Source organism: Chelonia mydas, chromosome 6 (assembly GCF_015237465.2).
Source record: "Chelonia mydas isolate rCheMyd1 chromosome 6, rCheMyd1.pri.v2, whole genome shotgun sequence".
NCBI lineage: Eukaryota > Metazoa > Chordata > Testudines > Cheloniidae > Chelonia > Chelonia mydas.
In genome coordinates, this window is record NC_051246.2 from 52,564,401 (window position 1) to 52,589,654 (window position 25,254).

Sequence of the window (25,254 nt, forward strand, 5' to 3'; positions counted from 1 at the left end):
TGTTCTGATGTTCTGGGGGGCAATACAAGGTGCTGGATGTGAGTTGTGCCATCTCTTACCTCCTGCTAATACTGAGAACTTGTGCAATATGAGTCTATCTCAAAAATCTGATATTTTCCACTTGGGATCTAAAAAAATGTTTCACTTCATGATTATCGCCTCTCAATGCAGCAGTGATTAATGTGCCTTTGTTTTGATAGGTGGTTATACTCCACCACATGCTATCTAAAGCAACTGTGAAGGCCAGACCCTCGGTCTTGTGGTGTTACAAGAAGGAGCTGGGCTTTAGCAGGTAAGAGGTTTTTGTCTTTCACTCTTTGTGGGGAGTCTAATTGCACTCCAAGTTGTGAATCTGATCTAAGGGAGCTTCTTCTCAGGTCAGCTGTATGTAGGTTGCTTGTTTCAATTGAGTGGAGAAACTAAGCTAAATCCTGTGATGATTGTACAAAAGTTTCAGTGTAATAGAACTGTTTGTTTTGACTTGAATAATGTGGCAGAAGTATGGGGCTGGGAGCCACGAACTGCTGAGTTCTAATCACAGCTCCAGTGCTGAGTCTGTGGCCTGGTGACCCTCTCTACCTTAGTTCCCCCCCCGCCCCTTATATAACTTTAGTAACATTTAGGCATGATCTATACCTAAGCATAGGTTGACCCAGCTGTGTTTTTCAGGGGTGTGACTTAAGCCCTAGTATAGATACCCTTAGGCTGACAGAAGAACTCTTCCATTGACCTAGCTGCTGCCTCTTGGGATGGATTAACTACAGCATGGGAAAAACCCTTCCCTCGCTGTAGCAAGTGTCTACACTATGGCACACTACCATGGCACAGCTACGATGCTGTAGCACCTGTAGTGTAGACAAGCCCTTAGAATTGAATGCAGAGTGTAGGCCCTTGTGTCAAAACTTCGACTTTAAGGGGGGATTAATCCCTGGATCTGAATCTGTACCTACAAATTTGGGTTCAGAATCAAAAGGGGGCCTGTTTTGGGGATTTCTTTCAGATTTGGCTATAAGACAACTGAAATTTTTCAAGATCAGTTGATCCTATTTGATTTCTGTGATTTTTGGGTTGAAATCTCTTAGGAACAGTTGATGAGTCCAACACTGTGTAACCCAAACATTACCCCTGGTTTACCCTAGAGCCTGAATTCTGGAACCCCCCCTTTTTAGATCTGAACCAGATCTCAAACAGCCTCCTCAGCCCAGCCCTCTTTCCATGACAACTCCCATATAATTGTTTGTTTTTTTTTCCAGCCACCGTAAAAAGCGAATGAGACAACTACAAAAGAAGATTAAAAGTGGAACTTTAAACCTAAAGCAGGATGACCCTTTTGAGTTGTTTATAGCAGCCACAAACATTCACTACTGCTATTACAATGAGACCCATAAAATTCTTGGTAACACCTTTGGCATGTGTGTACTCCAGGTAACAAATTTATCATTTTAGCTTAAAAAAAAATTACACTAGAATGAGAGTCTTCTTTCCCCTGGGCCATTTACTGCCTTTCTAGAAATTTAAATGCCTTACAGGAGAAATCTGTGTCTTTCTTGTATTTTTCAGTGATGATGGCTCAAGGTATTTTGCATGCCTTTTTGTGAGCACAGTGGATTTGTTGGCAGAATTAGAAGCAAGAAAACACTAATGTTATAGAAGCTTGCCTTCCAGAAATATTAGAGAGAGAAGGTGGGTGAGGTAATATCTTTTATTGGACCAACTTCTGTTGGTGAGAGACAAGCTTGGTGCTCTCACCAACAGAAGTTGGTTCAGTAAAAGATATTACCTCACCCACATTCTCTCTAATTTCCTCCGACTGACATGGCTACAACTACACCGTATACCTCCAGAAATGTGTTTTATGGTAGTTTGATTCCTGCTAGCTGATGCCAGTTGTCTTGGAAGACTCACAACAACCTTGAATTTGTTCGTACTAGGATTTTGAAGCCTTGACTCCAAACCTGCTGGCTAGAACTGTTGAAACAGTGGAAGGAGGTGGAATTGTGGTGATTCTCCTCAGAACTATGAACTCACTGAAGCAGCTGTATACAGTGACCATGGTATGTTTGATTAACAAGCACCTCTGATCCTTTTCCACACAGTGGTGGTCCAGAGTCTCCAGACATAGTGCGTTTCTCTTCAGCTTTATATTATATGCTGAGTCATCATTTAAGTGGTTTTCCCCCCTTCTCCCCCCCCCCCGTACTGTTATTTCTCTGCTATTGTGTGTGTGTCTGCCATTAGGCAGTTCTGCTTAAGAAGGTGACTTGAATTCCTCTTAGACTGAGGAATCAAATGTGAGGACGCATCATTAACAACTTAATTCTTTAGATATAGAATAAGGATTCAATTCTTCTCTGGGACCTCAGTGTCACAAGGTATTAATGATCTCTGTCTGGGCACTATACAAGCAAATGGAATGTACAATTTTACCTTTTTTTCCAGGGTGGGCACATTTGCTAGAATTTTATTAACTTGGAAAGAGGAGCTCAATTTGCCAAATTCATACCTACTGTTAAGTAGGAGTAACTTCACTGCTGATAAAATCTCTGAAGTGCAACCTGTTTATGCTGAATATATTCATTTTTCAGCTAGGGAGTTTCACTAGTCGTAATTAAGTTATCACTTGAATCGGAGAACCAGTTTTTTCTAGCTTCACTTATGAGGCATACACCATGGATATTCAGCCCCTGCATGACTGGGCCATAAATTAGATAGTATGATGCAATCACATAAAGTTCAGGGAGTAGATAGGGCTGGCGTGGAAATTAGTGCTGGGAAGGGTAAGAAGGTATTATTTTTAAAGAGGAATTTGGAAGGTGGGGGAGATGAATGGTATACAGGAAAAGGAAGTTCTGCGCTGGGGAAAGGAGAAACATAGTCAAGAATGGATGGAGACAAAGGGATGTTGGATAGTCCATATGAATTATATTCCATATAAGCTGTGCTCTAACCCAGAGATTCCTTCATGTTTCAGACTTGTGAGACTCAGTGATCTTTGTCTTGTTGTTTCAGGATGTTCACTCACGCTACAGAACAGAGGCACATCAGGACATAATAGGGAGGTTTAACGAAAGGTGGGTTGTTAGGAGCTTGAAAACCTAAGCTAACAAGTCTGCGTGTGCAAGAAAGGTATCCACAGCAGGGTCTTGTTTCAGGATTGGCACAATGTCCTGTTAACTTAGAATAATGTATGTGCCTTCTTATCACAGAAGTGGCTGCACTTTGCTGGTGGGGGAGTTGTATATGTACGTATAACCTTTGCATGTCTTACAAGGGATATTGTGGAGCCTAATGAGTTAATTTTTGTGACGTGCTTTGAGATTCTTTGATGAAGGGCTCTGCAGAAGCACAAATATCAGAATGACATTCTCCCATTGTTGTGGCTCTTGATGAGACTCACAAAGCACTTCCATGGCTTAAAAATATGAAAACGTTGATGCGTGGCTTCTCTTTATGGCATTTGATCAGTCTCTTGTAAAAGCCAAGAAATCTGCCTTACTGTACTGAATAAAAAGTCTTCATTGCTATGAGGATAGATAACTAACACCATCTTTCCCCCTGGGAAGAATATAGAATGTTCTTTAGCATGTAGCTGGTGGATGTGTGGTCTCTCGGGTAAAATGGAATCAACAACCAGTATGAGGGCCTAGAATTTTACATTGATGGGTACATGTAACTACTACCTTGGGGTCAAGAGTTGCCTGTTTACACTGATATTTTCAAATTAATCGTCATGTCATATTCTGAGGCTTCCTTGAAGTTGGTGGAATGGAGGTGAATGTCTCTGGTTTATAGAACATTCAGACGTATAACGATGGGGCACACCAGGAATGTTAAATAAAAGGGGGCCGAGTAACTAACTTGTCTCAGCCAAGCAGGACCAGATTGTAAATGCAGCATCTGGAGAGAAAGGGAGCCGGGGTAAACAAGCTACCAAAGGGCTATGGTGCCACCAGTGCTGTATCTGAGCTGGCTTTTCTCTAATCATGCAGGTTCATTCTGTCTCTGGCCTCTTGTAAGAACTGCATAGTGATTGATGATCAGCTCAACATCCTGCCAATTTCTAGTCACATTGCAAACATAACACCAGTTCCTCCACAGTCTCAGGTAAGTGCATATTATGTGTTTGAGTCAAATAGTCTTTTCCAAGGCAAAGATGCGAACAGTAGTTTAAAGTTTGATAAGGATGAGGTTCTTCTTCCCCACTAAATACCAAGAATTATTCTAATCTCAGACTTAGAATTGGCTCTGTCCTCTTTTAATTCTGGACTTGAAGATTCAGCTGCTTCTTATATCTGGCAAGCAGTAGCCATCTAGGTGCTGTCGGGAGCAGTGTCAGTGATTCAGCAGAGGGTGCTCTTTTGAATCATTGCTGAAAAAATCCTCTAGCAGCTTAGGAAGTATTGTGCTGCTGGCAATGCCAGCTGTCAGATGAGAGGTTGATCACTTATGATGACTGAATATCTTTTGGCATGTTTTACAAATGTATGGGGGTTTAGCTCTCTGTCCTGAGAATATTACTGTCTGGGTAATTCTGGTCACCAAAATTCTCTGCAGTATGTTGGATGGTTCTCCTTACTTCTTGACCTAAACTGTTGAATAGTATTGCTGTTATGCACTTACTGCATTTCACTGATGAAAGAAGCGTCTGTGTATAATCTGGAAAGTTTTGGAAGTATGGGGAACAGAAGGTGCTCTAAACTTGTACATCACTATTGACAAGAGAACTTTGAGATATTTGAGTCCTGAGAAGTTCTGATCCATAGCATTGTGGTATCAGTTGATAGTACTGCAAAAACTGCTACTACTGTTCTTCTCCACTGAACTTTGGCAGTGGTGTTACAGTATCAGTGACCGCATGACAGCCCTGTGCTCCATAGATCTGAGTATCTAACGTGACTGGCAATACTGCCATGTCATGCTTTTGTCTCCAGACTCCTTCCTTTCGTTTGATGACGAATTTCTGTGGTAGACAGTGATTCTGCTGCCTGGATGCCTCCCACCATTAAGTTGGGTGTGCTCTGATTTACATTGAAACTTATCCTGCTGCAAATAGCAGTCTTGATTTAGCACACCTGAAGTTCCATTGTGAGTTAAATAGGAGATGATTGAAGGGAGCCAGTGGGCTATCCGGTACAACTGAGTGCTTTCTTTTGAGATTTCCAAAGATAACTAGGAAATTTAGACAACTTCCACTTAAAATTAGTGGGACTTGTGTGTCTAAATCCACTAGTCAGCTTTGAAACTCTCAACCTTAAATTTGAAAACTGATCCCCTTGTTTCTAAAGGTTGGGGAAGAGCTATTTCTACTGTCTTGCTATTTCAAACTATTACAAGGTCATTTGCCTCTCCTGCACTTGCGCTGCTGTAATTAGGGGAATTTTCCCTCATAACTTAGACTGTGTAGAGTGGAGGAACAAAGGAACACAGTATAAAAACTAGAAGAAAGCTAAGGTGGCTATATTGTTGAATACATAACTCATTTTCTGTGATTCTCCATTATTGACAGCTGGACCATCTCAGAAAAATGGGTGGGTTTTATATAATTTGTGCTGCAGTATCTAATCCTGACAGGTTGACCAGAAGTGGTCTGGGAGTTTTATCACTGAATTTCCTTGCTTATTTCAGTTTAACATAATGGCTTGTGTTTGTTTTCGGAAAGTGGGTCCCTGGATCAGTAGCAAGATCTACTGCTTTGTGCAACTGTTCATGTCATTAGCCCAGAGGTATAGCACGTAGCTTTCCTCCCTCAATCAAGGATATGTGCCTTTCTTTAAACATGTGCCACTAAGATAGAGTTCTGTAATTAGACAGCTAGCCATGACAAATTAAGATTTAATAATGACTTGCCTGCAGTGCAGAAATTTCATTCTCTTGTCGCAGTGGTGGATATTAGAAGTGTGATGAGAATAGATCTGACTTGGAAGCTCCCTTCTAGAAAATAAGGAATAATAAGCAACAACAAAACAGGGAAGTAATTCGATTGAGGGACTCTACTTAGGTGTTTAATCAGTTCATGAACTTCAGTAGACTTATTTCATATTTGAGTAATAAATAGATCAATATTTAGGGCCAAATCTTTATACCCACCATACCTTATATGTGCATGCAAACCCAGACATGCGTGTACAAGTTGAGGTATCCATGTACCCCAGCTGGCCATGACCATATTCTTTGCATGAGCACTTTTGAAGATTAGTTTGTAAACCTGTTCCTTAATTTAGTTACAGATTTGTTCTGAAACCATCCCTCAGTGTGTTCAAATAACAGTAAATGCTTGTTTTAGTGGTTAGACCTAGGGGCTATAGGTCAGGATTCCTAGGTTCTATTCCTGGCTCTGCCACTGACTTGCTGTCTGGCAAGCTACTTCACCTCTGTGCCTCAGTTTCCCTTCTGTAATGCTTCTCACCTTGTGGGGTGTTGTGTGGCTTAACCAGTATTTGTGAAGTGTTTGGCAAGACTTGTCTTAACGCTTTGCTGGGAATGCCCTTCTGCAATAGCCCCATTGTGTCTAGGGCAGACAGAGTATATGGTTTTGCATGACCTATGGGCTTCAATAATGCATAGGGACTGGGATTGTCAAGAATCGTGTCAACTTGACTCTGCTTTTTTGGGTTTCTCTTACTCCCAGTGTATCTTTGATGTAATCCACGTGATTTATTTTTCTTTCAATAGACTGAAGATGACTTACCAAAATAGACTTTAGAAAGATATCTAGCAATAATCTCTTCTTCTGAGTTAATACAGCCTATTGTACCAGTTCTCAATAATCTAGAATTGAGGCTGGGTTGATTATTCTTTTAATCCAAGTCCAGAGAGGACTGGATTCACAGCTCACTGGTCCCTCATTCTGAAGGATGTATCATATGTTGGACCCAAATGTATGCCCCACCTACAAGCCTGATCCCAGTATTAAATTTGCAATAGAACGTCTCTTCCTGCCATATCAAGATATGACAGGTGTGGAGGCAGCAGCTGTGGTGAAAGGTCCCGTATTAATCCTGCTTTGTTAAATTCTTCTCTTGCTTCTAGGAGGATAGTCTCAGACCTCAGGATCTGGAGCTGAAGGAATTGAAGGAGAGCTTGCAGGATACGCAACCTGTAGGCGTGCTGGTGGATAGCTGTAAAACTCTGGATCAGGTTGGCATGGTGTTAAACTGGGAGTGCCGTTCTCTTGACGGATACCCCAGCCATTCATGTTTGTGTCCCATGCTGTGCCTCTGAATGAAAAGTTCACAAACCAGTGCTGCCTCCTACAGGAAAGCAACTCTCTCTTGGCTTGCTTGGAAGAGTTAACATGACGGGGCAGCTCAAAGGCAGCTATGAGAGGCCTCTTCAAGCAGCTTGACTTTCCCTAATGAAAGGAAGGGTTAGAATGGAAAGAGGCTGAGGAGTTGTGCTAGAAAGTTCACTTACCGAGAGGAAATGGCGTAGAGCTCTTGAAGCCTCAGATTTGCGATAAGTGGGCAACTGAGCCACACGTTCAAATCGTGGCATGACTTGACTTAGCTCAGGTACCTTAAGAGGTGGTAAAATGGGCTATCGCGTAACTTATTTTGTGTGTCTTACATTTAACAAATTAAACTCCAAGTCCAGTTCATGCATGATAAAGATTCCCAGCTCTTTCAGTTGAGCAAGGGCTTGTCCTGGTGCCCTTTTTCAAAATGTCCCCATCCCTGGTGTGGTGCAGAGTACTGAATGTGTACAGCTCTCCTTGCGAGAGGTAACTTTGCAAGCATGTGATTTGTGAAGGGCTGTGAGATCCTTCTGAGTGAAAGATGCTTTGTAAAAGGCAAATACTTATTACTCTTGCTGCTATTCTCTATGTATCTTCACCCTTCCACAGATTAGAGGGTGTGTGTCTCTCTAGAGTTAAAACAGGTCCTACTTTGTCCCATGCTTTCTCATGATGTCTAGCTTTTAGTGTTGGTTTGGTCAGAGAGTACACTAAGTGGTTAGATCTGAGACTGGGATTTAAGATTCTTCCCATTGACCTGCTGTGTGACCTTGGGCAAGTCTCTAAACCTCATTGTTCCTGCCATCTGCACAATAGATCAGATACTTTTCTACCTTACAGAGGGGTTCTGGGACTTCCAAGGGGAGTTAGGCACAAATGACAGTAAGGTGCTTATGACAATCTTCTGGAATAAAGTGATTTAAAGTTCTCAAGTAAAACGTGCTCTTGAGATCCACAATACAACGATAGCTATGATTCTGTGTCTTGCCCAGTCCCATTTTGAGAGCTCAGTGTGCAAGTATGCTCCGAGATTGTAGTATTAAGTATCAAGCAGTGAAAAAAATAAGTTATTTGGCCGGTTTTAATGTCTCTCTTTCTCATTGTTTCCCGTCCTGCCCCCCAATACCTGGAAAAGGGATGTGTCAGCTCCCATTAGTGATACCATGTGCACATAGCTTTATTGCTCCATTAGACACCACTCCTGTGTTTTGTTTCCTGTTCACCAGGCAAAAGCACTTTTGAAATTTATTGAAGCCATTTCTGAGAAGACTCTGAGGAGCACCGTAGCTTTAACAGCTGCCAGGGGACGTGGTAAATCTGCTGCCTTAGGACTGGCTATAGCTGGAGCCGTCGCTTTTGGGTAAGCTTAACCTCAGCTGTCCAGGCTTTTATTTGCATTTGTAAATAATGAGAAGGTTGGTAAGGCTTGGAGGTGCATTTGTGTGTCAGTAATATACATACATTACGCAATGCTTTTTATGCATTTTGATGGATAGTTGTAATTTCCAAATCTTTCCATTTTTATACCAACAGAAAATTTTAAATCTTAAAAAGTCAGAATAATCACATTTAAAAAAAAAAATTAATGTAGGCAACTAAAAATCAGTTATCAGTTGTGTAGTGAAACCAATGAGCAATAGAAGCTGAGGATACAAGTGTGGTGAATTCTGACAGTGTGCTTGGATCTGTATGTAGCGTGGGACTATTCCTGGGCTCAAAGTTAAGATATTCGTAAGTATTCATAGGATCAGGGCTCTACTAGGTAAACAACATAATGCTAGATACCATTAACTTGGGTTTGAATAGAGACTGGGAGTGGCTGGGTCATTACACATATTGAATCTATTTCCCCGTGTTAAGTATCCTCACACCTTCTTGTCAACAGTCTAAACATCTTGATTATCACTACAAAAGTTTTTTTCTCCTGCTGATAATAGCGCATCTTAATTAATTAACCTCTTATTCCGCCATTTCATATTCTCTGTATGTATATATATCTTCTTACTCTATGTTCCATTCTGTGCATCCGATGAAGTGAGCTGTAGCCCATGGAAGCTTATGCTCAAATAGATTGGTTAGTCTCTAAGGTGCCACAAGTACTCCTGTTCTTTTTGCGAATACAGACTAACACAGCTGCTACTCTGAAACCTAACCTAATGCTTGTGTACACTGGAGCAGGTTTCGCAAGAAATGGAAGGGCTTACAATTTTAGTTTTTTTTGAATGTCCTTTTTTTTTTTTTTTCTGGCATGGTGGCTTAACGTGGATAGGGCTGTAGATTCATAACAGAAGCAGAAATGATCATATTTCACAATTAGTATTTCATTTTTCAAGTATCAGTCATCAAGAAGTGATGAATTTTGCTAGAGCTAGTAACACAGGAACATAATTATCAAGTGACTTGTCTGTACATTTTAATTTAATTATCGTCTACTTTTTGTGTGGAGAGAGAACTGTGCTATTGCTGTATCTAACTAAAGTCACATCCATTCATGTAATGAAGTCCATTGTCCTTTGTGTACGAGCTCGAGTTTTATTAGATATCTGAGAATATTGATTTGCTTGTTTTACAAATAAATGCACTTAATATATGTCCAAAATAGTCATTTTTAAGTAGCCAGTCTCATCCTGATATAGTGATGGGGATATTACAATACATTAAATAATTTGCTTTAGTCCCTGATTTGGGTTCGTTCATGGAAGGGTAGATCGTGTAATTCTTGTTAACAGTAAAAAGAACTTAAGGTTAGATGATGATTTATTATTGATCTGACAAATGCTGTTTGGTACAAAATGAAGATGGCCATTGGACCATACAGCTTATAGTCAAAAAGGTGAGATGGAGTGGACAGGATGCACTGGAGACCCCACTGGGAAAACTAATTTTGAAAATACTTTTAGGATTCCTACTTGTGGGCATTTCAGGAGAAGTAAGTGTTGAATGCAGGAGTAGAGAAGCGTGTGCTGCTGAATACTTTGGTGTAGTGGTACAAACACAGAAGTATCCTATAGCTGTGGTAGAAAGAATGTTTCTCTTTAATTGTTGCTATCTATTACAGTATAAAGCTGCCTTATATAAACTCTTTATGGTTTAAGATGCTTTGTATATGTTAAATTTCAGTGTTTTATAATGTCTTACATGCTCTGTATAATATAAACTGGATCATTTGCACTGCTTTGGATAAAAGGATTTAAAACCCTTCTTTCAACAGTTACTCCAACATCTTTGTGACATCTCCCAGTCCAGATAACCTTCACACACTATTTGAGTTTGTATTTAAAGGCTTTGATGCACTGCAGTACCAGGTAAGGAGAGCAGGCTTTTACAGTGGTTTCATAGAATAATGTTTAGGTAGGGATTTAAAACTGCATTTCTCATTTTGGCTTTTACGTGATTATTTTAAAAATGATACCTTTTTAGCCAGAGGCTGTTTGCTCCTAAAAGCCTTTATAATGCTCTTCAGAAGTGTATAGTGAATCAGAGTGCACTGATAGTTTACATTCAGTATTTGTAAATCAGAAATATTGTGAAACTAGATTTCTTTGCATAAGGAAAAGGATATTGCTTTTAATACAAGATTTTCAGTTAGGGCCCTCAATTTAAAGTAAATGCTAGGAATACAAGTGAAATAGATTAAATAGTTGACTGCTTCTTTGCTAAGAAATGGAATTTATTCGTTGATCTGCTACTCCATGAACTTTGCAAGTGTTGGAGAAACCAGCTGTCTGGTGGATCTCATTGAATGGACAAAAGGGAACAAAGTACTATTATATTTTTAATACTGTTTTCACTTTAGGAATACAGGTAGGTTTATCCAGGTTGAGGCTTTCTTTACAGAATTTCTGTGCAAATAAACTGACCCTCAGGAGTGCAAGTGAGAATCTGAATAAAAGATTTGAAAAACACTTTTTTGTTTTTCTCATAACCTGTTGTTCTGTTAGGTCTTGCATCTTCATTTTGTTTAATCTCTTCCTCAGGAACATCTGGACTATGAGATTATTCAGTCTCTGAACCCTGAGTTTAATAAAGCAGTCGTCAGAGTGAATGTGTTTAAGGAGCACAGACAGACTATCCAGGTAATTAACCTGCATGTCTCTTCTCCAGCCTCACTATTTCCTATTCATGGCCACTGGAAGTATAGCATATCGCTTACGTTTTTAATCTTAAGTGTGTTCATTTTACATAATGTGTAATAATGTTGCACAGCCTCCTGTATTCAAACAGGTTAGAGGAGGCAAATTGCTTCCGGATCCCTGGGTTCCACAAGGGAAGCTATTCATCTAGCTCTGTGGAGATCTTGTAAGTCAAGGATCTCCACTTGGATTTGCACATGCTTGTCTTTTGGTATGTGGTATAATAATGCCCAGAAAAGTGTGGGGAAGGAGCACAAATGTATAGCAGACTGGAAAAATGAAGGAGACCTAATCTGATACAAATAAAGTGCTTTTGTGGCTCCATAGACATAACAAAGCATATGACCTGCTATTCCTCCTCCCCTGGATTGGCACTAAAGTTCACCCAACTAGTTTACCCCAGTGCCTGCACTCCATTTCTCTCTAATCAGAGACTGGGACCTTGGAAGGAAACTGCTTCTATAGGGCTGCAGCTTTGCCTCCTTTGAAGTCTCCCCAACTCCCAGACAGCTGCTCTGGATAGGGATTACGTTAGTAAAATGGGACTTCGCTCCTTGCAGTACATACATCCCGCCGATGCTGTGAAACTGGGCCAGGCTGAACTTGTGGTGATTGATGAAGCTGCTGCTATCCCCCTTCCTCTGGTGAAGAACCTGCTGGGGCCTTACCTTGTCTTTATGGCTTCTACGATCAATGGGTAAGAGACTCACGCAGGCCTGCTTGTCTGGAAAACAAACAGCAAGGGCAATTTCTTGTAGGACCCTGCAGATTTACTGCTCTTATTCAGGTCGGCCTTTACACCCTTTCTGTTAGTACTGACCCTTTTGTATAACCGCTCTGTCTAATGGCTGCCTTTGAATTGACTGTTGTCTTCATTCTCTTCTATGGGTCACTTAGTAGTCCAGCCTCCTATTAATTGCCTGTCCCTGGCATGAAGACATGCTCTGTTCCGTGCCTGTACAAGGAGCAAATGTTTAAGCATGATGCTGAAGTCTGTTAGGAGGAGTGAATGTGTAAGGTTTGTGGAGAGCAGCCACCTTCTGAACAAAAGGGGATTAAGAAAATTCCAGCATTCTGGCTATAGTCCAGTATAGGTTATTGTACCTGCCTGTTTAAATTCCCCTTATGTTTCTGCCAGAAATTATTAGTCACTTCTTGTCACATCACTGTAGTGCCCTGAAAGAGCTGCCATCTTTCACCCTGCAAACAGCTGCATTTCAGTGTCAGGTGAAGCAGTTTGTGTGGGAGTAAAGTAAAGTCCTTTGATCAGTCAGTGTCACATGCGCAGCATCTTTGCGAGGCATTTGTCCCCTTGCCACTGCATTTTGGCTTCTTCCTGCAGCTTGTACCAACAGTGAGGCCATAAGGGACCTAGTAATGGCACATGGCACCAGAACACAACTAAAGCCTGTAGATAAAATCCGATTTTAGATCAGAGCTTCCCCACACTACTTCTGGGGTTTTGTTTCAGCCTCATTTTACTTGCTTCTCTTTGATCTCTAATCTTGTAGTTATGAGGGCACTGGTCGGTCATTGTCCCTGAAGCTGATTCAGCAGCTCCGGCAGCAGAGTGTACAGGCACAAGCCAGCATGACCGCAGAGAACAAATCTACAGCTACAGCTAAACTCGCCTCAGGTACCTCCCCATGCTAACATCTCTGAATAGGAGTATCTAACCAGCAATATGACTGCTGTTGACTTGCACCCTATACAATCCTTGGTGCTTGCGTACTTGGATTTCTGCAGCTTCAGGTGGAGAGTGGGGGTGGAGGAACATGCAGGAAGCTTTAAAGAAGCTTGACTTGTAACTTGGCCTCTAGGCTTAATATTATCAATTTCTCACCTTCTGAAATGTAACACACTTGTAGGGGCATGGACTCCACCTGATCAATCTAACTACCTTGATTCTATGTGGAAATAGGCTTAAGTGTCCAATTTTGGGTGGTTTGGTGGGGAAGTAGGTGGTTTACTACTTTCAGTCTTTTGGACCAAAGCTATTGAAGGGCCTGATCCTGTTGGCATCTTCAATATTTGTCACTTCAGACATGTTGTGGTTTTTCTTTTGAATCTCTCCTTCCAGCTCGTACATTGCATGAAGTCTCCCTCCAAGAGTCAATCCGATATGCCCCTGGAGACCCTGTTGAAAAATGGCTCAATGACCTACTATGTTTGGATTGTCTCAACATCACCAGGATCATCTCTGGCTGCCCGCTGCCTGAAACCTGTGACCTGTATCCTGGCTGAAATTAATCCATGTTCTAAATAATTTACATCCAGCTGTGGCAGGGTAAAGTGAGCTCTTCCAGAAGAGACTAACAGCAATTTATATGCTATTACTGAGAGGTTGGAGGTGATACTCTCCTCCTCGATTTCTGTTTTCTTTAGCACAGCTTATAATTCTGCTTATTTATATTGGTCTGCACATTTCAGTCTAGCTCTCCTCTTCAGTAATGGATGAAGCACCCTGTATGACAGGAATATGCTCCAGAGCCCACTGAAGCTGAAGGGTGTGTTCCTTGGTGGGGATGAGCAGACTCGCTAGGCACTTTGAGAAACAGATATGTAAATGTTCTAAAAATGTTAAAATAATGAACAAATCTGATGTTCTTGTGCAGTGCTGAGAATGCTGGGTGGACTTAACAAGCATGGGAAAGGCGCTGTTCCTAGGAAGAAGCTACAGTCTAAGGCCCCAATTCTGCACTGGCCCATTGACCAGCCTGTTGATATCAGTAGGGCTCTGTGCAGATAGCGGGTCCACCCAGGCACTTCTCAGTGCAGGATCTAATCAAAGTACACTCAGGCCAGTCTTCTGGGTTCAAAATCCTAGCATGGCGTCTTTTTTTTTTTTTTTTTTTTTTTAAAGGGGTGGGCTGTCAGTGTTTTATTACCATTGATGAGCTTCAAAGAAGAGTGGTGCATTGAAACGAAGGTTTTGAGCGAGGGAGATGGTCAGAATTATGTGATTTCTTTCCTAATTGATGTGCTTGGAAAGGGGGTATGCGGTCAGACATGAAGACTGTCCAAAGCCCTGATGCTGAAGTCTTTTGACAGCAGTAACTTAAAGAACGAGGAATCTGTGTTCCTTGTCCGGCTGATGCAGGCGGAGTATAAAGGCACTGAGCCAGCTCATACTGTGATACTATATGGAAAATCACCTTAGGCTGGGATAAATCAACAGGGGATGTGTCTTTTGGCTTTGGTTGTTTCCTTGATCACCGTACTTAGATATTATGTGAACAGAGACACCCTCTTTTGTTATCACAAAGCGTCGGAAATTTTTCTCCAGAGGCTGATGGCTCTATACGTGGCTTCACACTACAAGGTAGTGCTACTGCCCTGTCAGCTGGGATGTAGTGGAGAAATCTCTGCAGTTTTAAAGAGGTCAAATTGAGAAAGCTTAGTGGACTGATAGCTCAATAGCTTTTTTGTGTCCTAACAGCCGAACTCCATGCCCAGCTTCTAGCTTGTCTTCCCAGTTCCCTCCTCACCCAACAGGCCCTATTTCATCGTGGGTTAATACTGATTCCTGGCTGTGAAGTCCAGGAGACCAAATCTTAGATATGCCCGTTGCACTTGCACAGAGCTTGATAGCTGAATTATATAGGGGAGAGAAGTGTAGGTGATGAACAGTCTTCAGTAGCGTTTATTGCATTAAATAACTGGTTTTTTGAATGGCCTTAAATTTAATTTAAAAATAGTAATAAAATGTACCTGTAGATTGATAGATAATCCAATCTAAATAATGTAGTCTAGGATTGATAGCCTTGAATTGTTTTGAGAGTTTCTTTAGCTATCAGTATTACGCCAAGGTTTTTGCTATATCCAAATTCACAGGAGGGAGAGGCAGGATTTATAGTAGCGTTGAACTCTAAGTAATTGCTATCTTTGTCGTAGAACTTTGAAACTCTCCCCTCATAACTGCAGAGAGTCTGTAGGATTGTTGGTCTGCAGATACACAGGCACCCGTCTCCCTAGCACTAACTATAACTGACAGAGAATTAGTGCTGTAACTTGTTTGTTTTATGGCCCTCTAGAATTCTCCCAATGACCTCCAGATGCTTTCAGATGCTCCTGCTCATCATCTCTTCTGCCTTCTGCCACCAGTCCCACCTACCCAGAATTCCTTGCCAGAAGTACTTGCTGTTGTTCAGGTAAGAAACAGAAAGTGTGTGAGAATACAGAACCGCTCAATAAGGATGCAGTGGCAGGATGTGACAGTGGCTCATATCTGTAGAACTATATAGTAATTTCAGTTTTGTGTGTGTTATACTAGTGCCCAGAAGCTTTAATCAGGGCCCTGTTGTGCTAGCTGCTGTACAAATATACAAGGACGCTGTCCCTTTCACCCAGCGCTTACAGTCTAAGGAATACATTTGTGCTGCAAGGCCTGCTGAGAAGCCGAAATACTGGTCACAGCAACCTCTTCCCCTGGGGAGAGTTGTTTGCATTACTTCTCCAATGTTCCCTGTATTCCTGTTACTTCATAGCACTTGTGTAGTCCTGCACAAATACGAACTGATTAGGAGCTGACTGAATTGTGGTGCATTGATATTGGACCTTCTTACATCTTATTTGCAGTTCTCAACTAACATGAGCATTTCTATATAAGTATACAACTCTTCTGCCTCCCTGACTCATTAAGTACCAGTAATCAAGGTAATGATCACCAGGGCAATACATGCTAGTAAATTCACAATCTACGTAGGGAACAGGCCCATCCTAAGAGGAGAAATGAGGGAAAATCTAAGAGTGAAACTGGCTAGGCAGGTGGTGAGTAGTGGTTAGCTACTGCTGAGGAGCTATAGATTGTGCATATAGGCAGTCTTTGCTAAAGCATGTTGTAATGAAAGTTGACAAGCTATTATCAATGTTTATTTTTAAGCATTTTATATTTTTTTCAATTTAAATTTTCACAGTTGTGTGAAATGGGGGGGGGTAAAAAATTGGGGAGTCAGACAATAATTATTTAATAATAGTAGACACTGGGATTAAAAAGTTTAAAGCTTTGTGACTGTTAAAACCCAAACTGTCAACAACACACACTGAAATATACAAAGTAAATATCCTTAAATCAAACTCTTATGTTCTCAAGCAGCATTTTTCTTTGCCAGCTTCAATTACTATTGATGGAAATATTTTTGTCAGTTTGTGAAATCAATGTTTACAGATAAAAACCTAATCCTTCCAAGCCTACCTACAATCTTTGTTACACTGTCCTTTTCCCATCCCTGCCTGCTTATATCTTATCTTTTTTTAGACTGAACGTTTTTAGGCCCGGGCCGGTCGCTTGTTGTACTATGTGTTTGTACAACCTCCAGCAGAAGAGGGTCCTGGTAAGCTTCAGGTTCTCCCACAGTATAGATGGTAGGCTAGATGACTGACCAAGTGTTTTCTATCTGTGTGCTTCTGCAATGGGCAGCGCTAGTAAGGGACTAAACATCTTTCTCTGTTCACAACTTTTCCTTCTTTCTCTTGGAGGTGTGTCTGGAGGGAGAGATCTCTCGCCAGTCTATCATGAACAGTCTGTCTAGGGGGAGGAAGGCTTCAGGAGATCTTATTCCATGGACTGTCTCAGAGCAGGTAAGTCATTTGGCTATTTGGTTATGTTTGGGTGGTGGTGGTGGGGGGTGTGTGTGTAAGTGCTGATTTGTTATTCTGAACATTCCTACTCTTTTTTCTTTAATCTGACTTGTATTTCGCATGCAGTTCCAAGATCCAGACTTTGGGAGCCTCTCGGGTGGACGTGTTGTTCGCATTGCAGTCCACCCTGATTATCAAGGGGTAATGTATTCCAGCATTCTGTGATTATAGGTAGCTAGCAGTGGGACCACCTCAACTGCTCTCACAAGATGATCAGAATGAGGCCTGACCATTATTTGGGTGGGAGACTTCCAATGAAAGGTCAGCTTCTGCAGCAAGTGTAGGGGAATTGTCCTTCGGGGTAGTACCAAACCAATGTCCCCAGCATCTTGCTGGGCAGCCCTTTGCTGCTGGAGATGTGATACGAAGCATCAGAGCCTGTGAATTTCTTGTGAGACTAGGGCTGTTAACCCTGGTGTCCTGGATGCTGCCTTCTGGGGGTCATTCCTTCTGCCTACCTATGGGTCCCATCTTCCAGACTGTACCTCAGCAAGTACCATGATTTTGGTGGGTTACTAATTTGAAAGCTGCAGGATTGAGCCCTAAACTTCTGGTGGTAGCTTCAGTTGAACAATGTATCCTCCACTTCCCCTTCTATAAGCTGTTAGGTATGTAAGCAGCAGATACATTTTCATAGTGGCTGAGTGATACTAGTATAGGTCATCTGTAAACTGACTGCGCCCTCTTCAGGGTGAAAGGGGTTTTATAAATGTGATGGTTTTATGATGAATTAGTGATGGGATAATGAATCTTCTTTTAAAAAAAAAACACACACAGTTTTAAGAACTTTTTAATATATTTTCCTTTGTTTTAAATTTCCCTCCTCTTTCGCAGATGGGTTATGGCAGCAGGGCTCTGACCTTATTGCAAATGTACTATGAAGGCAAATTCCCTTGCCTGGAAGAAAAAATGACTCCGAAGCCAAAAGGAATTACTACCATAAGCAGTGAGGTATAAGGTGCTATGTGCTGCTGTTTTAGGCTATTCAGTTTGTATTGGAATATATGGTGGAACCCTCAGTAGCTGAGTGTCCCATATGTCCTTCCACATTTATAGCTTTTGAGAGATTTAATCTGTAGTCACTGTGAAGACTGTTATTCGCCTGTTCACTTGGCTGCACTTTTTCCCTCTCTTCTCTCCAGGCTGTCAGTTTGTTAGAAGAGGCTGTGACACCTCGGAAGGACTTGCCTCCTTTACTTCTCAAACTGAGTGAGCGACAAGCGGAGAATCTAGACTATCTGGGGGTATCTTATGGTTTGACACCAAGGCTGCTCAAGTAAGAGTGTTACCATATTTGTCATCTATACCAGCGTTTCTCAAACTGTGGTCCGTGGACCCCCAGGGTTCTCCAGGGGGTCCATGGGTCCTACTGATCAACTCCTCCCCCTCCCTCCAAGCTCATCCTGCACGCCGGAGAACAGCTGTTCAGTGGTGTGCAGGAGGCGTTGGGAGGGAGGGGGAGGAGCGGGGATGGGATGTGCTTGCGGGAGGGAGGCGGAAAGAGGCAGGGAAGAGGAGGGGTGGGGCCTTGGGAAGAGGGGTGGAGTGGGGAGGATTGGGGGGTCTGTGAAAAATTTTAAATCAGAATGGGGGTCTTGGGGTTGCTAAAGTTTGAGGACTGCTGATCTATACTAAATGTGGTTGGGGGAAGCCCCTACAGATGAATGTATCATAGCACTTGGGTCCTGATACCTGTTCAGGTTTCCCTTGCTCGTAATTCCATTTCCTGTTTCAAATCTGGCACAGCTCCATGCCCCCCTGTGGTGGGATCTGTACTTACAGTTCAGGATGGCTGGATGCAACTACTTCAGGAGCCCTTCAGAGTAATGCAGAGCTCTCCCTCCTTTGCTAGCTCAGGAGCAAAGTACCTATTTACCATCTCAAGCTCTGGTTCTTGTATGGCCAGACTGCCCCAGTTCCACTGCAAAGCAGATCTGTGGTGCTGTGCAAGCCCAAGGATACTGTTGCATGAAATAAGTGGGTCCAGGAAGTTAAAGGTGTTAATATGACACTGGCAAAGTGCAATATTAAACAGCTATTTGTAGTTTGGGGTTCTGAGTATAGACTCTCCACCCTGCTTAATTCCATGGAGCAAATACTATGAAATTCATGCCATAATCTGGAAGTTTGATTGGCTATGCAGAAGAATCCAAAATATAAAGTATATAAAGTTGTTTGTGCATTACCATTCTATCTTAGTTAAAACTTAGCAAAATGCCGTTTTCAGAGAGGATGCTGGTTAAACTCCTTTGTTTTGTCAAACAGCCCTTCTCATGGGGAAAAATCTAGTCTTTTAAACTTAGCTGTTGGTGCTTGTCATTATTGCTGCTTTTGACAAAACAGATAGATGTGAGGGGAGAGAAAAAGGATAGTGAAAGGTGGGAAAAGTACAGCTTCCTGCTAAAATTCACAAGATCCAGTGCAGTTGATGAGTCATGAATGACACAAGAACAAATGGATATAAAATGGCCACCAGGAAGTTTAGACTTGAAATTAGACAAAGGTTTCTAACCACCAGAGGAGTGAAGTTTTGGAATAGCCTTCCAAGGGAAGCAGTGGGGGCAAAAGATCTATCTGGCTTTAAGATTAAACTCGATAAGTTTATGGAGGAGATGGTATGATGGGATAACATGATTTTGGTAATTAAGTGATCTTTAAATATTCATGGTAAATAGGCCTAATGGCCTGTGATGGGATGTTAGATGGGGTGGGATCTGAGTTACCCAGGAAAGAATTTTCTGTAGTATCTGGCTGGTGAATCTTGCCCATATGCTCAGGGTTTAGCTGATTGCCATATTTGGGGTCGGAAAGGAATTTTCCTCCAGGGCAAATTGGAAGAGGCCCTGGAGGCTTTTCGCCTTCCTCTGTAGCATGGGGCACGGATCACTTGCTGGAGGATTCTCTGCTCCTTGAAATCTTTAAACCACGATTTGAGGACTTCAATAGCTCAGACATAGGTGAGAGGTTTTTCGCAGGAGTGGGTGGGTGAGATTCTGTGGCCTGCGTTGTGCAGGAGGTCAGACTAGATGATCATAATGGTCCCTTCTGACCTTAGTATCTATGAATGTGCGCTCTGGGTGGGCAGGTTGGCCATGACAGGTGCTGCTCTGGACCCTGACTTGCTTCCCTCATCTGGAATGCTATCTGGTCCAGCAGGTTCCTTTTTCACCAGTCTTTCTAAGGCTAGGCAGGGCTATCACAGATCAGGTCAGGAGCCAAGGGTGTAGGGGGAAAGGACAGGAAGAAGATAGTAGTTTTGGGCTGGGAGGAAGAGAATAGCAAGACAGTAGGATCTTGCATGTATCACTCTGGGATAATCTCGGGTCCTCCAGTGATAATCTGGTGCCCTCACTGTTGTGTTGAGGTCTGGAAATCTCTGAGGAGTCTCCAGGTTCACAGATGAAGGGCAGAGTGTCTGGTGCGAAGCAGAGGCCCTTTGGCCTTCCTTGAGGAAATCTCCCAGGAGTCCATGTTTTTGTTCACTGAAGTCTGTTGGTTTTTTTTGTTTGTTGTTTTTAATTTGGTGGAAAGGCCATCCCCTTATTATTGTGTCCACCAATTAACCCTTATTTCTGACACATGAATCTTATCCACTTTCTGATGTCATAATCTTTTTGTTCACAAGTTATTATCTAAGTCTGGTCTATATTAGTAGCCCCTTTTCATGCCCTTTTGATCAACATTATTTGTTATAAGTTAACTGTGATGCCATATGAATTTTGCTCCACAATCAGGATAGGACTGCTGTCACAACTACTACGGCAGCGTTAACATCTCAATAATTTCCAGCGTGTACTTTTTCTCTTTCCTTCCTCCCCAAACAGATTTTGGAAACGTGCTGGATTTGTACCAGTTTACCTAAGGCAGACTCCAGTAAGTATGCTACTGTTTCAAGAACCTGATCCAGCTCCCACTGACGTTAGTGAAAGCCTTTCCACAGACTCTGATGGGATTTGCATTGTGGGATTTTTCAGAAACACCTCAGCAAGTCATTGGGAGTTAGGCACCTAGGTGCTTTTGAAAATTTCATTATAAGTGTTAGTTTGTTGTATCGTCTTTTTTGTCTTGTGGCTTTATGGATCACTAATAACTGGCCTAACATATTTTAGGGTTGGGAAGAGGAGTAGTGACCATCTGTAATATCTTTTAGCTGTTTACTCTGCTTAAAAACTTAAGGCTAATGCCCGTGTAGGTAACTCAGGCCAGTGTGTGAAAATGGCTAGGTAGACAGCTGGCTGGTTATTTGCCTATGCATTTGCCACACTTGTGATGCAGCTGCAGTAGTTTTGAATAGAAATGATGTGCACATGCTTCTGTGTACGTAATTCACACAATCTAGACCTTAATAGAAAAGAAGTTTTTAGAATGAAGTCAAACCCCATCACCATCTCACAATTTTGCTGCTGTCATATCAAAATCCCCTCTCATGAGCTAGTTAGATGCCAGAACCGCAAATCAAAGCCAGTCACTTAGAGTACGTCTTGTCTGACAGCAAGTGTTAAGTTTCCTACGTCATTGCCCCGTCTTGCATTTGTTTTTCTGACTCGAGTGGTAGCTGAGATTTTTGGCTCACTAAGTAATAGCCAAAAAAAAAAGGCCCTTCTCTGAAATTTATCAAATCCCCAAGGCTGGCAGGATATAAATTCAATAATGATGGTCAGTGACTTTTAATACAACTCGTGTCCATGCAAGAAATTGGGTAAGAGGGACTCCAGTGTTTTTAATTATATTACAACACCTGTCTTTACTTTTGTCACTTCAGTACATAATGCAAACAGTGAGTACCAGGGATCATGGGAATCTGTCTTCCTTCCTAGAATGACCTGACTGGTGAGCACTCCTGTATCATGCTGAAGATGCTGAATGAAGAAGAGAGTGAACAGGAGCACTGGCTCGCTGCCTTCTGGAAAGGTAACAGCTGGTTGTCTGTCCTAGCGTGAGAGGAAGCCTCCATGTATCCTTTGCACAACCTGGCTGGTAACCATTGTCTTCTCTTCTTGTCCTGAAGATTTCAGGAGGCGGTTCCTGTCTCTGCTGTCGTATCAGTTCAGCGCTTTCCCCCCTTCATTAGCATTGAACATTCTACAGAACAAGAATATCAAGCAGGAGTTGCAACCCCGTGAGTTTCTAGGCTTCTAAAATCCTTTCAGTGGCTTAAGATCTTAATGTGGTTTATCAAAAAGGTTATTAAATGAAACCTGTGAATGTTCTACAGCCTTTAGTAGAATGCTACAACTCCCTGTTGGTCAGTTCTGTTTGCTCCCTTCATCTTAAAAATATGCTTACTGCTGAGTGAAAGCTTCCAGTACTATCTCCCTGATAGCTGAGGTCAGAGAGCTCTACTTGATCAAAGTTTTGCAAATGCTCTGAAACTAGGGGGCTCTTTCATTTAGCAGACAAATGCATAGCAAGATCCAATGACTGGAAGTTGAAACTGGGCAAAGACAAACTGTGGACTTAAGGCACCCACTTTTCACAGTGAGGGCAACTAACTGCTGGAACAGTTTAACTTTGGGCTGTGGTGGAGATCTCTTCACTGTAAGTCTTTAAACCTGAATTGGATGTCTTTCTAAGAGAGACATTCTAATTCAACCACAAGTTATTGATGCAGGAATTGTGACCTGTAGAATATGGGAGGTCAGACTAGATGATCACAATGGTCTCTTCTGACTCAAAAATCTATGAAAGCAAACTGTGGTTTCTTGAACATAACAAGCTCGAGATCTCTCAAGGGAGCACAGGAATTAGTCTGGTTCGGTGTTTTGTTTTTATTTAATATTTTGTTCCTGGTGAAAGCTGCCAACCCCCTCTGTCAGAGGACAGCGACAGTGTGGGCAGAGGAGGTGCAAGCTTCCCTACCTATGTGCCTCAGCCCTTGTAGAGTAGGAGGAGGAGCCCAGTCTCCACGGCCCACTGTTTGCCTAGGAGTGGGAATCATGAAGGTAGTTGTGAGGAGTCTGTCCTCTACACAGGCTTTTATTTAATATTAAAATTCATTCAGAGAGTTTGCATGACTAGTCCAGTTGAGGATTCAGTTAGATCCGCTATTGTTTAGTTCATGTATACATTTCAAAGCAAATATGTTAGCACATAGGCAATTGATACGAAAAGTGAGCTTGATTATCCAGATCCTGAAGAAACATGGAGTGCAATTCTAATACTGCTATTTTTGATTTGCTCAGCAATCAGCCGTCCTGAATTGGAAGCTGTGTTCATCCCCTATGACCTGAAGCGGTTAGAGATGTACTCTCGAAACATGGTGGACTATCACCTGATCATGGACACAATTCCCGCTGTCTCCAGGATGTACTTTCTCAGCCAGCTAGGAGACACATCCCTCTCTGCCGCGCAGTCTGTATGTACCATTTGCATTCATTACCACCTCCTTCCTTCCCTGTTGAGACCATGTCGCGTCAATATTTCTGGAGCGAGTAACTCGCTCCTATGTAATTCTATCCCTGCCTACATCTTGGCTTTTATTTCGTGCTGTTGTTTAGTCTAACTTCTTCTTTTGGGAGTAAGAGAGTCTTGCCTTCTGTCTGCTTTTGTACCACCTCCTGTACTCGGAACACGCTCCCGCTTCACATGCCACATTCCTGTTCATCACCTCTTTCATATCTCCAAAACTTCAGCTGACTGCCTCTTCTGCATTCCTTGCTGTGCTGTCTCCTGCCTGTACTGGTCTCCCATGTTTTGTATTTGCTTTGAATCTGATTGTAGGACCCTGTTCTCTTATACATGCTGCAAAGCACTAGGTACGCTTAAAGTGCTGTGTAAATATTAGCTAAAAGCCCCGAGCAGGAGACGCCGCTGGACTAAACATGTAGTGATGCCCATCAAGAATGGAGCAATTTGGGGGAGTTCCAATACATCATACAAAACTCTGAACCCCTTCACCTGTTGTGCTTTGTATTATTTTGCTGGACCAATAACTTTGATGGTAACATCCAGGGAGGTGGGGGAGAACCTAATTTTTGTGGGTTTAAAAAAGAAATAAAAATCTTATCCTCCAGGCCCTTCTTCTGGGGATTGGTCTGCAACACAAATCCATGGATGTGCTGGAAAAAGAGATAGAACTGCCCAGCAGTCAGCTGATGGGCCTCTTCAATAGGATCATCCGCAAGTTCGTTCAGGTAATTGCATCATGGTCAAGCTTTGCTTTCTCAAGTTGGACCCAACGCCGTCCCAGGCCTGAGCCTTGTAGTGTGAGAAATCTGGGTCAGAATCCTGTATCCTCAGCCTGTCTCTAAGAAATCATTAGAGGCTCATTGTAAAGAAATGTTTTGTACTTGGTGGCAAACGGTGGTGGTGGTGATTTCTGTTGTACGCTCCCCCATGCAATATGTATATTTGTGTTTAATTTCAAATGGTGAAAGGTGCTGAAGGCAGGAGGCTTCGGGCTCTAATGTCCGCTAAGCAAGGTGGTGAGGAAGGTGATACAACAGTCCAGGCTCAATGTCTCAATCTGCCTTAGAATGGTCATCTCTAGGGTCACTGTAGGACAGAGCTGAAGCCTGTAGATATCCAGGAAAGGCTCTAGGTCAGGCCTCCAGTCTCCTCGATCTTCCTGATGAGGCTGACAGCAAGGGTGTCCGCTGTGGTGGTGGATGGCTGTCCGTGAGGAATTTGACTTGGGCCACCAACTCCTTTCACTTAGATCATTATCAAATGGGTAATACTTTCATCCAGTAATAACATGGGCTAGATTCAAACTGGAATAAAAGGCTCCTATCCATTTTCCAGTCCCCTGAGCAAGTTAATGGAACGATTGAATAGGCAGAGCTTCTGCATCCTAAAATGCAAGTCTGTCGCTTTACAGATGGCTTGCTCAGCATAGAATTCTTTTAGTTGATGAGAAGGAGTGACTATAAAAAAGTAAATCTGTAGTGCTTTCCTCCACAGATTAATGGTTTAGTTGGGATTGCTTAAGTGAGGGGTGGTTTTAAATCACCAGCTCTCACATTCGTGCAAGTGACATTGGATGACTGATTTATTTTCCTATTAAGCTGTCTTTGCTTCTGCTTTCAAGAAGTGGCCGTTGAGTTTCATTTTTTCACACAAAGTGACCACTTAAACAGCCCCCCCCCCCCCCAAAAAAAAAAACCCAAACAAACAAAAAACCTAATTCCTTGTTCATATTTCAAAGAGTACAGAAGTTCCATAGTGGGCAGCCAAACTAGTCTCAATTCATTTTTAAAACACCTCTGTGCGAAAACACCAGTAGCACCATCACTTATTAATTTATTC

The 25,254-nt window shown here is 42.2% G+C and overlaps 1 protein-coding gene across 3 annotated transcripts in view; it reads left to right on the plus strand.

The window, feature by feature from the left end:
* The window catches only part of NAT10 (N-acetyltransferase 10), a 42,280-nt gene that overhangs the window by 6,734 nt on the left and 10,292 nt on the right, over nt 1-25,254 (plus strand). For all 3 annotated transcript variants that reach the window (XM_037900009.2, XM_043548295.1, XM_043548296.1), the window contains exons 3-25: nt 201-292; nt 1,254-1,425; nt 1,932-2,054; nt 3,010-3,071; nt 3,990-4,104; nt 7,030-7,137; nt 8,461-8,594; nt 10,446-10,539; nt 11,212-11,310; nt 11,928-12,064; nt 12,879-13,003; nt 13,448-13,598; nt 14,593-14,689; nt 15,402-15,518; nt 16,846-16,947; nt 17,074-17,148; nt 17,842-17,958; nt 18,150-18,283; nt 20,832-20,880; nt 21,825-21,918; nt 22,016-22,126; nt 23,190-23,362; nt 24,021-24,140. In XM_037900009.2, the coding sequence (XP_037755937.1) occupies nt 201-292; nt 1,254-1,425; nt 1,932-2,054; nt 3,010-3,071; nt 3,990-4,104; nt 7,030-7,137; nt 8,461-8,594; nt 10,446-10,539; nt 11,212-11,310; nt 11,928-12,064; nt 12,879-13,003; nt 13,448-13,598; nt 14,593-14,689; nt 15,402-15,518; nt 16,846-16,947; nt 17,074-17,148; nt 17,842-17,958; nt 18,150-18,283; nt 20,832-20,880; nt 21,825-21,918; nt 22,016-22,126; nt 23,190-23,362; nt 24,021-24,140 (2,601 nt within the window). The remainder of the gene's footprint in view (nt 1-200; nt 293-1,253; nt 1,426-1,931; nt 2,055-3,009; nt 3,072-3,989; nt 4,105-7,029; nt 7,138-8,460; nt 8,595-10,445; nt 10,540-11,211; nt 11,311-11,927; nt 12,065-12,878; nt 13,004-13,447; nt 13,599-14,592; nt 14,690-15,401; nt 15,519-16,845; nt 16,948-17,073; nt 17,149-17,841; nt 17,959-18,149; nt 18,284-20,831; nt 20,881-21,824; nt 21,919-22,015; nt 22,127-23,189; nt 23,363-24,020; nt 24,141-25,254) is intronic.